Source organism: Rhipicephalus sanguineus, chromosome 5, assembly GCF_013339695.2.
Source record: "Rhipicephalus sanguineus isolate Rsan-2018 chromosome 5, BIME_Rsan_1.4, whole genome shotgun sequence".
Classification (NCBI taxonomy): Eukaryota; Metazoa; Arthropoda; class Arachnida; order Ixodida; family Ixodidae; genus Rhipicephalus; species Rhipicephalus sanguineus.
Genome location: NC_051180.1, coordinates 79667545 through 79680655, shown reverse-complemented (window position 1 = coordinate 79680655; position 13111 = coordinate 79667545). Strand labels below are relative to the sequence as shown.

General features: G+C 51.3%; 1 protein-coding gene across 1 annotated transcript; it reads left to right on the top strand.

Moving 5' to 3' along the window:
- Positions 1-9140: 9140 nt before the first annotated feature.
- On the top strand, positions 9141-11339 carry LOC119394748 (short transient receptor potential channel 4). Its single transcript, XM_037662053.1, has one exon. It carries the CDS (start codon positions 9141-9143, stop codon positions 11337-11339), a length of 2199 nt encoding a protein of 732 aa, XP_037517981.1.
- Positions 11340-13111: the final 1772 nt, after the last annotated feature.

The following is a 13111-nucleotide window of genomic DNA, read 5'->3' as shown; positions in this document are numbered from 1 at the left end:
TGATGCGTAACCCTCCCAAGACCGTCCAAGAATTCCTGACGGAAGCAACGGCGATCGAGAAGACGCTGGAAATGCGTACGAGACAGTACAACCGCCGCATTCCTACGACGACCTTCGGGGAGGTTCACGCGCTACAATCTGATGACCTGCGTGACACCATCAGAACTATCGTGCGGGAGGAGCTGCGTAAATTGTTGCCCTCCTCCCAGCCTCAAGTGGACCCGATCGCCGACGTCGTACGCCAGGAAATTCAGCAATTTCTGGGAACACCTGAACCAGCGCAGCCTGAGCCACAAGCAATGAGCTACGCTGCTGCAGCCCGACGCAACGCCCCCGCTCCTCGTCCACGTCAAGACGCCGCGTCGCCGCAGCAGTTCCGCCGCCAGACGCCGCCGCCGCCACCACCACCGACACCCTACCGTCCTCCTGTCGCCCAGCGCTATGCCCCGCGCTACGCGCCGAGGAAGACCGATGTCTGGCGTGCCCCCGACAACCGCCCGCTCTGCTACCACTGCGGGGAGGCCGGCCACACGTACCGCCGCTGCCAGTACCGTCAGATGGGGCTCCGCGGATTCCCCGTCAACGCGCCGCGCCCGCAGCCAGGCGAACGGCCTCGCGACATCGACGACTACCTCACAGGCACACAGTGGCAAGAACGACGACCTTCCCGCTCACCGTCGCCCGGCCGCTACATGTCACCGCACCGCCGGTAGTACACTGGCCCAAACCGTGGCCGGTCGCCTAGCCCATATCCGGAAAACTAAGGGCAGCAACCGGTGGAGGTGCGGTTGCTGAACGACGAAATGCTGAAGATCCTCCGCCGTCGACGACGACACCGCGACGAAGTTCCGAACCCCCGCCGCACGCCGAACGACGTCGACGTCCTGAAGACGAAACTTTACGACCGGAATCAGACCTGACGACGCAACGCAGAAGCAGCGGTGCAAACCGACGTAGCCGTGACCCGACGCCGCGACGTAACCGCAACGCAAGACGGCGGACTAGCGACCTCGACGTTCTGATCGACGGCCACAACGTCACCGCTCTCGTCGATACTGGAGCCGACTATTCCGTCGTCAGTGGGCCGTTCACAGCAAAGTTGAAGAAAGTTAGGACTGCTTGGGAAGGCCCCGAGATCCGGACCGCTGGAGGCCATCTAATAACGCCGATTGGTGTCTGCACAGCGAGAGTCACTATCAACAACCGGACTTATCCTGCGAGCTTTGTAATCCAACAAAACTGTTCCAGGGATGTGATACTTGGAATGGATTTCCTAAGTGACCACGGCGCCGTCATCGACTTAAGAACCAAGTCGATAACCCTATCGTCGGAGAAAGCGACACCGCCGGATACGAACCCATGCCAACATACCCTGAACGTGCTCGAGGATCAAGTCACCATTCCTCCTAGATCCAGCATCATAATTCCCGTCGGCACCGAAACTGCTGAATGCATCGAAGGTGGCATCGAGAGCGATCAGGGTTTGCTGCTAGACCGCGACATTTGCGTCGCAAGAGGCATTGCTCGGCTGTATGAAGGGAAAGGAAGCGTGATGCTAACGAATTTCAGCCAAGGATACAGACACCTGAGCAGAGGCACGACGATTGCGTACATCGAAGAAATCTTGGCTGTCAGCGATGCGTTTGCCTTTTCAGATTCTGACGAAGCTACAACGACAACCGCAATGCCTGAGCCATCCTTTGACGTAAATCCAAGCCTTCCCGCCCGCCAACACCAACAGCTCCGATGCCTTCTGAAGAAATACAAGGACTGTTTCTCGTCGTCATCACGGGTCCGGCAAACGCCCCTTGCTAAACACCGTATCATAACGGAAGAAAATGCTCGACCACTCCGTCAGAGTCCCTACCGGGTTTCGACGCGAGAAAGGGACGCCGTTAAGAAGCAAGTCGACGAAATGCTACGCGACGACATCATCCAGCCGTCCAAGAGTCCGTGGGCGTCTCCCGTAGTGTTAGTGAGGAAGAAGGATGGAACCCTACGCTTCTGCGTCGATTATCGTCGCCTGAACAAAATCACGAAGAAGGACGTGTACCCTCTACCACGGATAGACGACGCCCTGGATCGACTCCACAACGCGAAGTACTTTTCGTCGATGGACCTCAAGACCGGCTACTGGCAAATCGAAGTCGACGAGAGAGACCGAGAAAAGACGGCCTTTATAACACCAGACGGCCTCTTCGAGTTCAAGGTCAGGCCCTTCGGTCTTTGTTCGGCACCTGCGACATTCCAACGTGTTATGGACACAGTGCTGGCTGGCTTGAAGTGGCAGACGTGCCTCGTGTACTTGGACGACGTCGTTGTGTTTGCCTCAAGCTTCGACGAACACCTCCGGCGCCTTGAAGCTGTACTTGAAACAATCAAGACCTCCGGCCTCACTTTGAAGCCTGAAAAGTGCCGCTTCGCGTACGAGGAGCTCTTGTTTTTGGGTCACGTTATCAGCAGGGATGGTGTTCGCCCAGACCCGCGGAAAACAGCTGCCATCGCTGCCTTCCCGCCACCCAGCGACACCAAATCCGTGCGCCGTTTTCTCGGCTTGTGCGCCTACTACAGGCGCTTCGTCAAGGAATTTTCACGAATCGCTGAGCCGCTAACTCACCTCACGAAGACAGACGTGCCATTCAAGTGGGAAACGGCGCAAATCGAAGCATTTGAACAACTGAAACAACGCCTTCAGATGCCTCCGATACTAGCGCATTTCGATGAATACGCCGATACGGAAATCCACACCGACGCAAGCGGCGTAGGACTCGGCGCCGTCCTTGTGCAGAAGACTGCCGGGCAGGAAAGGGTCATCAGTTATGCTAGCCGATCGCTATCAAAGGCAGAAGCGAACTATTCCACAACGGAAAAGGAGTGCCTAGCGATCATCTGGGCTACATCCAAGTTTCGCCCCTACCTCTACGGCAGGCCCTTCAAAGTTGTGAGCGACCACCACGCATTGTGTTGGCTAGCTAACTTGAAGGACCCTTCAGGTCGGCTCGCACGGTGGAGCCTACGACTTCAAGAATTCGACATTACCGTCGTTTACCCACCACCGCCCGACGACCACGATGATGACAGCTTCTTGGGAGCCATAAGTACCGACGACTTCGCCGAACAACAGCGAGCCGACCCGGAGCTGAAGAGTCTAGTTGAATACCTGGAGGGCAGGACCATCGTTGTCCCAAAAGTATTCAGGCGAGGGTTGGCATCATTTGCCTTGAAAAACAACGTCCCCGTAAAGAAGAACTTCTCTCCTGCCCGAGCCAGCTACCTTGTCGTTGTACCTTCAGGACTGCGACCAGAAATTCTGCATGCCCTGCACGACGACCCGACGGCTGGACACCTCGGACTTTCCCGCACGCTCGCACGAGTACAGGAAAAGTACTACTGGCCGCGCCTTGCCGCCGACGTCACTCGCTACGTAAGGACGTGCCGAGAGTGTCAGCGAAGAAAGACACCGCCCACAAGAGCAGCCGGCTTCCTTCAGCCGATCGAGCCTCCTCGGCGACCATTCCAGCAGATCGGGATGGACCTCCTGGGGCCGTTCCCAACGTCGACTTGCGGAAATAAATGGATCGTCGTGGCCACCGACTACCTCACCCGCTACGCCGAAACAAAAGCCCTGCCCAAAGGCAGTGCCGCTGAGGTAGCCAAGTTCTTCGTTGAGAGCATCGTCCTTCGACACGGCGCCCCAGAGGTTCTCATCACCGACAGAGGTACGGCGTTTACGGCTGACCTAACTCAGGCGATCTTGGAATACAGCCACACAAGCCACCGCCGGACCACCGCGTACCACCCACAGACCAACGGCCTCACCGAGCGTCTAAATAAGACCATCGCCGACATGCTGGCCATGTACGTCGACGTCGAACACAAGACGTGGGATGCCATCCTTCCGTACGTGACCTTCGCGTACAACACGGCCGTACAGGAAACGACGCAGATGACGCCATACAAGTTGGTCTACGGACGGAGCCCGGCAACGACGCTCGACGCCATGTTACCAAACGTGACCGACGAGGAAAACATCGACGTGACCACCTACCTACAGCGCGCCGAAGAAGCACGACAGCTCGCCCACCTAAGGATTAAGAACCAGCAGACGACTGACAGCCGCCGCTACAACCTTCGGCGACGCCACATGGAATACCAACCCGGTGACCGTGTGTGGGTATGGACGCCAATACGCCGACGGGGACTTAGTGAGAAGCTTCTTCGACGATACTTCGGACCGTACAGGGTACTTCGACGCCTCGGCGCACTCGACTACGAGGTTGTCCCTGACGGCATTACGAACTCTCAGCGGCGCCGTGCACGACCTGAAGTCGTCCATGTCGTGCGCCTCAAGCCGTATTACGCGCGTTAGTGATCTGAAGGCTGTACTTTTCCTTTATTATTGTACTTTCTTGCTTGCGATTATTGTTTATTGTACTTTCTTTTTTTTTGCTATTTATTGTTGCATGCATTGACCATAACCCCCCCCCCCCCCCCCATGTTCTGTTTTAAGCATCGGGACGATGCTTTTTCAGAGGGGGGCATTGCCACGTGCGTTCCTTATTATCACTTTTGTTGTATTCCGTTTTCGCCCACAAAGACTGCCAGCGACGCTCAGCGCGAACCGCGCCTCAGTGTTCAAGAAGCTTCACGAGATTAGTAGATCGTTTTGTTAAGATTGCGCGCAAGACGCGAACGCTCGAGCTTATTCTAGAACATGCGCAACGAGCAGCGATATCACTGGAAAGTTCGATAGCGCCTGTATAAAAGCCGACGCGCTTCACCACTTGTCAGTTGATCGACGGACGACGCCCTGTTCGCCGCAATCATTTTACAGCGTGTATTGCTGTAGTTCTAGTTCTCATTCTCCGGCCACAAGTTCGGCCAAATAAACAGTTTCACCCTGCAAAGGCAGACTGCTGTCTTCGTCGACGTCACGACCACGTGACAATATGAAATTAACGTAATGGCCGCAAGAGCCCCAAGGCCGTGGAATGTAAATCATGTTGTTCATGACATGCATGTCATGATTTTCATGTTATGATCTGTCATTTATGTTCCTAATACGGCCATGGTATTCCATACCAATTTTGGTATACATCCGATTAACGAAACGGCCAGGAGAGCACAAAGTCGTAGGCGGATAGATAGATAGATAGATAGATAGATAGATAGATAGATAGATAGATAGATAGATAGATAGATAGATAGATAGATAGATAGATAGATAGATAGATACGCTCAAACTCGCAGAAGTTCGCTAAGAAATGCTTCGCATTTAATAAGGTCTTAAGAGGCGGGATGAAAAACGTCAGAAGATCCCACGCACTGTATGAATCGTTGTTATACAAAGCTGTCAGCGAGGAGCTGGTTATGCCGCAAAAGAAATTTGCACTGAAGTTGCGATAGCGAGCGAGTCATGATAGGGAAATATTTCTCGGCTTTTTGGGCTGTTTTGTCCAAGAAGGTTGCTGAGACATTTCGTTGTTTCATAGGCGCCAGTAACCAACGCCACGCCGCTTCGTGGTTTCACTATTTTGCCACCATCACTACTGCCAGAGCCAGGGTCGACGTGCCGCTCTACCACTGACGTCATACGGGACGGTTCTGCGCAGGTCACGTGACCCCGGGCTGACGATGTGCAGCTAGGCCCTCTGATAGACGGTTCCTATCGATGGCTCATACCCACTACGGGAGATCGGCGAAAAAAATTACACCATATCCCGCTAAAGGGGACCATGAGGTGATGCGAAGCCGGAGCACTTGCACGATCGCGTTCCGTTGGCGTTCGCTGGGCATGCTACCGACCTCGCGTCGTGGAACGCGAAGAGGAACACTACGCGCCTCGTGTCTTTCCTCTAGCCTGGCCGTTAATTCTCACAGGGCGTGCGGGGAACGTCGACAGGCGCGTGAGAGAGAGGCAGCGTTGGAGAGGGAGAGAGGGGGAGGGGACGCGCATGCGCTGGCCCTTATCGCGGCGCTGCGCAGGAGAGAATTTCGGCATGTCGAGCCCGCATTTCAGAGGAGCCAACCAAGGCAAGCGCTGGACTGAACGCGCGCAGCGCTCTACTATTTGAAAGAGGGGAGACTAGAGGAGGAAAGTAGCGTATGCGCCGTGAGAGCAGAAGCGAGAACGCAGGAGAAGCGCAAGCAGGTGCTGGTTGAGAAGTGGAGAGAGTAACACGCAGCTATTGAAGAGAGGGAAGGAGGAGAGTCGCGCATGCATAGTGTGAGTGCGGACAAAGCTGCGTGCGGATTACCACGCCGCCTTACATACCCCCGAGCAATTAATACTTCGCATCTAAAAGCGGACGTCTCTGCTACTGTTTCTTCGTTATAAGTAGAGACCGGATTTTAGGCAAATGCCTATTTTGTTCCTTGCGCTCCTATCGCGCCATTTTGATATATGAGCATGAATTAGAGGTTAAGAAGGGCTTTTATAGTGTTTTTATAGTGCCTATAAATGCCTATTGTTGGCGTTCGTGCCTAAACGCTTATAAATGCCTATAAATACCTATTTTCAAAATTGGCGCTTATATGAACGCTATTTAGCCTCAAATTTCACTCCCGGTGCTGTTTGAGACCGTTATTCCTATTACCGCGTAAGATTGACTGTTGAGAACTATGGGGTTCAACCTAGTCCTCAGTTCAACCAACTCCCGGAACAAACCGCTAGCTGCAGTGAAGCGGGACACGCCGGTGAGCATTCGCCGCCGCGCTGACATGGCCCGAGCGGTTGGCGAATGCGAAACCACGGAGAGATGTAAGCGGAAAGGAGAGTGAAGAGCAAAAAAAAAAATATATATATATATATGATGTGCACGCAGCTTTTGTTTTGTTTGTAATTTACTTTTTAAGGTGTTCACTGCAGTAGCGTAGCCAGAAACCTTTTTCAGGGGAGGGACGGCGAGACCACCACACTTTAATTATGTTCGAGCATCCATGCGTTTGTATGTATGCGTGTATATACACACATGCAAAACTGAAAAGTTTCGGGGAGGGGAAGCTCGACATCCCCCCCCCCCCTCCGGCCTGGCTACGTCATTGGTTCACTGCCAGGGGAGAAATTGGCTCATTTCGACCCGGCCAATATGAGGAATCCCTACCTTCAGGTCTTTTAACAATCTGACTGTCTGCTCCGGCTTTGCACTTCTCAGTCATGCCGAAAAGACACTCAGGAGTGTGTTGATTTGACGGTGGACACGAGTCACTTTGCAGAACACGGGAGTTCTAACCGTGTGGGACAAAGCACGCTATGTTTAACCGTTGGCTCCTTTGTGTCATGTTACGCAATAACATTGTTGTTTTGCTGTCGTAGACAGAGGTCGCGCACGTCTTCGTTTGAAATTATTTGCATTTATGCGATAGTTTATTGTGGCTATATTTACGATATTGGAGGCCTAGAACGTTGTTCTGCCTGCCTATTTTTGGCGCCTAAAACGAGCTTTTTCAGTGCCTAAAAATCCGGCCTCTAGTTGTAAGTTATAAGTCAGAGTTGAAGAACGATGTTGAATTTGTTGTCGTCATCATTATTGCTGGTCCGGATGTTTGTGACAAGTACAGACAGTTGATTGATGAATGATTAGAATATACAGACAGGACAGAAACAACTACGTCGGCAGTTGCCACTTACGGAGAAAAGAACCTTGTCTGTGTGTGAGAGAGAGAGAGAGAGAGAGAGAGAGAGAGCAGAAACAAAGCATAACAAACACCCTAAAGCTCTAATATCAAGAAGGAAATAAACGTGCAAACTTCTTTAACCAGAGGTATTTGAGACTTTGGGACGGATTACTATTGCGAAGTCTATATTCATGCGAGGAAGAGAAGAAGGAAAGCTGCGGGCCGTGGAAAAGGTCGACTAACAATATTAGGATAGAATATGATGAGATTTTGCTCCAAATTATAATTTCAATCTCGAATTCTGAAACAATATATACAAGATTACCTTGTACACGCGCAACACGTAATATATAGCCACAGACGCTTCCGGGAATGATGAAAGGACAGGCCACGGTGCAAGAAGGGGCAGGCGTAGGAATCGTCTCCCAGTTGCTTGGATGGTCATAGTCGCCGTGAGGCTGCAGATTGCACTCCTGCTTTCGGAAGCTGATCTCATGGCTATCATCATGGCGCTGCGAACACTACTGCCGACGGACCGAACACTGCGTTAATAATAAACAGATTGCCCTTCTGTATGCACAGCTCTTACAGCGTCACATAATTCAGCAGCGCTAAAGACGTTACGCTCGTTAATTCCGCCTTATATGAAGCACAAAATTATTGTGGGTTCCAGGTCACTGTGGGTTGAAATTAAATGAAATAGCCGATTCCTTAGCGCGAGCATCGCTGGATGGCCCAATAATTAAGGTACTTACGATAGTAGAATATATAACGACAACAAGATATAGAAAAGTAGCAATTGGCACAAATCGGATGGAGTCATTAACAACGTGGACAGAATATTAACATCTAAAATTCCCATGAAAGTCTCAGTGGAGTCAATCTCGACAATAGAAGTTACGATCACCAGATTTCGTCAGACCAGCTAGCTCTGTGTAACTTATACTTACACAGAGCTGGTCTGACGATATCGACCCTCTGTCATTTCTGCGGAGAAATAGAAAATATTCAGCATTATTTTTTTGCCGTGTCGCCGATATTCAATTATCAGAAAAAGTCTTCTCATCAATCCGCTTTCAAAGTTAGGCCTAAACTTAACGGCATAAATAGTACTAAGCTTCGGTGGCTCAGTCTTAGGATATTGCCGCAGGATGCCTTTGATGCGGTATGTAATTTCATTCAAGCTACGAAACGTACACCATTTTATTTCTGAATCCAGCAAATATTTGTTAAGTAATTAAAAAAGTGCTAAAATTTAACAAATCTATTCGAAGTTATTCTGATCAGGTTAATACGGCAGTCTGGTCCACCAGAGCAATCGCACTGTCATTGCAGTATATATTTCATACGGTATCTATTATTCAATTTTTCGTTTTATTTATTTATTTTTTAAATCATTCTTCATTTTTCAAATTATCTTCTAAATTTTAAACAATGAATTCTTGGCCAATCCCCCGCAGTGGGTATGTGCCATAGTGTAGAAGGAAAAACAAACAAACAAACAACAACAGCGGTAGATCAAGATGCCCCCGAGAGCCCCTCAGCGTCTGCTGCACGCTCTCGCCGGCGTCACCGATACCGAAGATGAAGTCCACATCGTCGCTTCCTCGAAGTCCTTGGCCCAGCAGTCGGGAGAGCACTTTCTCTATCCTGCCCTGCTTCCGGAACTGGAGCCCGACGAGGTGCGCTACTTCGAGTTGGTCGAAGCGGCGGACATCACCAATCTGCAGGCGTTCCTCGCTTCTCACGCGAGCCTCAACAAGGACTGCGTCAACTGTCAGGGCTACACGGCGCTTCACGTTGCGGTCCGCCGGAAAGACTTGTCGATGGTGAAATTCTTGGTTCAAAATGGCGTCCGGCTCAATGACGTGCTGCTACACGCCGTCGAAACGGGCGACGTGCCATTGACGGAGTTCCTCGTCGCGGAACTAAGCAAGACCGACCCGCAGTGCGAGAAACGTGGATACCCGCACAGTGCCACGTACACCGCTGACGTGTCACCCATTATTCTGGCTGCTCAAATGGGCCACTGGACACTGATACACTTCTTCGTCAAACGAGGCCTGGAGGTCGAAGCTCCCCACACGGCCTCCTGCCTCTGCAAAACTTGCATCAAGGTAATGAGGGTAGAAGGAGTGAACGCATCGACGCGCAACCTAAACACGTACAAGGCCATCTGCAATCCCCACTACATGCTCCAGGTATCCGGCGACCCTATACTCGATTCGTTCCTCTACGCTCAGGGCATGGCCGGGACGTCCCACGCCGAAGAAGAATTCCGAAGAGAATACGACCAGGAGATCGCGAAGCTTCGAACGTTTACGTGCGCCCTGCTCGACCAATGCCGCACGGTTGAGGAGACGCGCGTACTCCTAGAACGACCGGCGGGGCTCGAAGGCCGGGTGGCGCACCTAGCGTTTCCGCGCGTCATCCTGGCCCTGCAGTACAACGAGCGCGAGTTCGTCACGCACGGCCACGTCCAGCAAGTGCTTCGCATAGAATGGGAAGGAGAGTTCAAAGCGTGGAACCGACTGGCGTTTCCAGTAAAGCTCGTCCACTTCTTGATCAGGTTCTTCACGCTGCCCGTCGTAGTAATTTGGGTCAAGCTGATGCCGCAGTCGGTCATGGCAAAGCACTGGTCGAGCCCCGTGAACAAGTACATGAACCACTTCGCTGCGAGGCTCATGTTCGTATTCTTCGTGTATATGCAGATATGTCTCGACAAGGCGAGAGCGTCCCGGGGCGCTCCTCACACCGGGGTCGAGTGGCTTATCGTCATCTGGGTAATGGGCTTCGTCTTCGAAGAGATCGTACACTGTTATACCATCGGCGCTTCGCGATACTTCAGCAGCATGTGGCACTGGTACGACATAACCATGATCAGCCTATTCTTGCTCACTTTCATCTTTTGGATTGTCGCTTGGGCGGAGTTGCTAGGAGATCCGAGCAGAGGTACCGTACCTCCTCGCAAGGATTGGCCCAGCATGGACAGCACTCTCATACACGAGGCACTGTTCGCGGTGTCCTCTGTGATGAGCGTCTTCAAGCTCATGTTCTACTTTCAGGAGAGCGCCAAGCTAGGACCGCTGCAAGTGTCTATTTCATCCATGATGATCGAGATCGTGCGGTTCTTCTTCATCTGTATCTGCATCATGCTGGCGTTTGCGTTCGGGCTGACGCGCATGTACGAGCCCTACAAAGGAATGAAAAGGACGGAACCCGACGGCGAGGAAGTGAAACAGAGCCCAGCTTTCACATCGTTCGGCAATTCCATGAAGACGCTCTTCCTTCGGATGCTGGGCGTCGCGTCCGATGATCAGGCAGACGTGGTGGTGGCTAACGCCGAGGACGGGTCCATCAACGAGCACAGGTTCACCGAAGTAGTTGGCTCCACCATGTACTCTGTCTACCAGGTGCTGATGCTCATCGCGATGCTGAACTCACTCATTGCCATCGTGACGGGAACCTTCCAGAAGATAATCGACAACGCTGAGGTCCACTGGAAGTTTTACAGGACGCGGCTCTGGATGCACTACATCAACGAAGCGCTTGTCGCTCCCAGCCCTTTCCTGTTCTTCCAGATGCCACTCCTGATAATGGATTTGGTGAAGAAAAGAAGATACTGGCCGCTGAGGAACCAACCGGTGGATTCTTACTCCGACGTCGTCAACAAAGTGGTGCAACGATACCTCTGCCACGAACGTGTCATACTGTACGACTGAAGGTCTTTCAGGAAGCATAGATACGCTTAACTACGTGATCAAAGTTACTCAAGATATGCAAATATATACCATATAATTTTGTGCTACGAGCGTCATGTTTGCAGCAGGCAAAACACTCACGAAGAGATTCCATGTACTCGATTCTATTTGTTTATTAGATATATCTTATAGAATTTCATTATCTGTTAGCTACAGTTCTGTGAACGGAAGGCCTTCTTAGAAAAGTGCTACAGGCGAAGTCACTCACGTTGGAACATCTGATACACGAAAGGATAATTTATCTGAAAACCACGCGTTCTTACGTGTTGCGTGATCTTTTGCTCTGCCACATCTATTCACCGTCGTCGTCGCAACCCCATCTTCGATGTCTGTGCTGGTTTTGTTGCACTCGCAGAAAATAGCGTCACTGATGCAGCTTGGGACTCCACGTGTAGCATTACCTTCTGTACAAACCGGGAACTCGAAAGTTTCATCAACGACGCCACAATTTCGATTTTTGGAATGTTGCGCAGTTTCGGACAGATAAAGTTCTATCTGCAAGGTCAGCTGTAAGGAAAATTCGAAGAAAAAGTCTAAAAATGTGGTCAACTGCTCGGAGTCGGGAAGCTTGAATCTTCATTGCTGGTGGAAGTATATCCGATATGTGATATTTCTGCGACAGGCCGCGAAATTGAATTTTAGGTTTCGTGATCAGTTAGAATTTCAGCTCTTTTGCGACAGCCGCTCGAACATGCAGTTTTGATATGGAAGCCTACACGATTATTCATCTTTATTAGTTTAGCTGTTTTGTGTTTGCGTTGATAATCGTCGACTTCAAGTGGCATAGTGCGCGATGCTTCTCCTTATTCTTGTATTAAAAAAAAATGTTCATATTTGTTTCCGAAGTGAACCCGTACAGGAGGAGTTTAACAAGAAAGTGTTTTCAAATGGCAGTTCAACAATTCACGTTGATGGTTGTCCTCCTTACAGATGTTTAACCAACGAAGCGGAAACGTGCGGCCTCGGTGTTTATTGCCGGGTTAATCTCGGCAGTTCACTAAAGTCTTTCTCATTATTGGTTACGTCTGTCAAGAAATCTTAATTGGTGTTTACCGCCCGTGCGTTCTCTTCTTCATTTTTAGGGGACCAGTGGTGACTAAAGGAGCCTGCCCAATTTCTGTGGCACATGTGTTCTAGGAGTTTTTGCGCACATAGGACAGACGAAATTTGCTTTCACCTAGCCATGTGGGGATTCGCTGTAAAGTAAACTCTGGGATCTTGCTTGCCAGAACCGCGATATGACTGTGAAGCATGCCGCAGTGGGGGAGCTTAAATATTGAAACGCGCGAGGGAAGATTCGACGAAGAGGAGAACGAGGCTGGACTGGCTCGCGAGCGACGCCGTTGACTCTTGGCCGAGCTACACCTCTGCATTTTCCCATCTTGTAAATAAACGCTTTCCATCGTCACAATTGTGGTGGAGGTGCGGGGTAAGCCAGCTACTACCAAGTGATACCGGAGAGACACCGTCCCCTAACGACGGAACCGCAACAATACGAGCTTCGCCGCAGCCGTCGACTAGCGGGCTTGGCACCACTACCTCAAGAAATGAGCTCTGACGGAGACAACCAGCAACCATCCGCAAGGACGTCGCCCTACCACTACAGGGAGCCGCGGACCTTCACAGGGAAACCCGGCGATGACGTGGACGAATGGCTAAGACACTATCAGCGGGTGAGCCGATCGAATGGTTGGAATGCGGCTAGCCAGCTGTCTCACGTGGGGCTCTTCCTA

Bases quoted from the DNA above. Each gene is read 5' to 3' on its own strand.
- LOC119394748 (XM_037662053.1), top strand. From the start codon at position 9,141: ATGCCCCCGAGAGCCCCTCAGCGTCTGCTGCACGCTCTCGCCGGCGTC.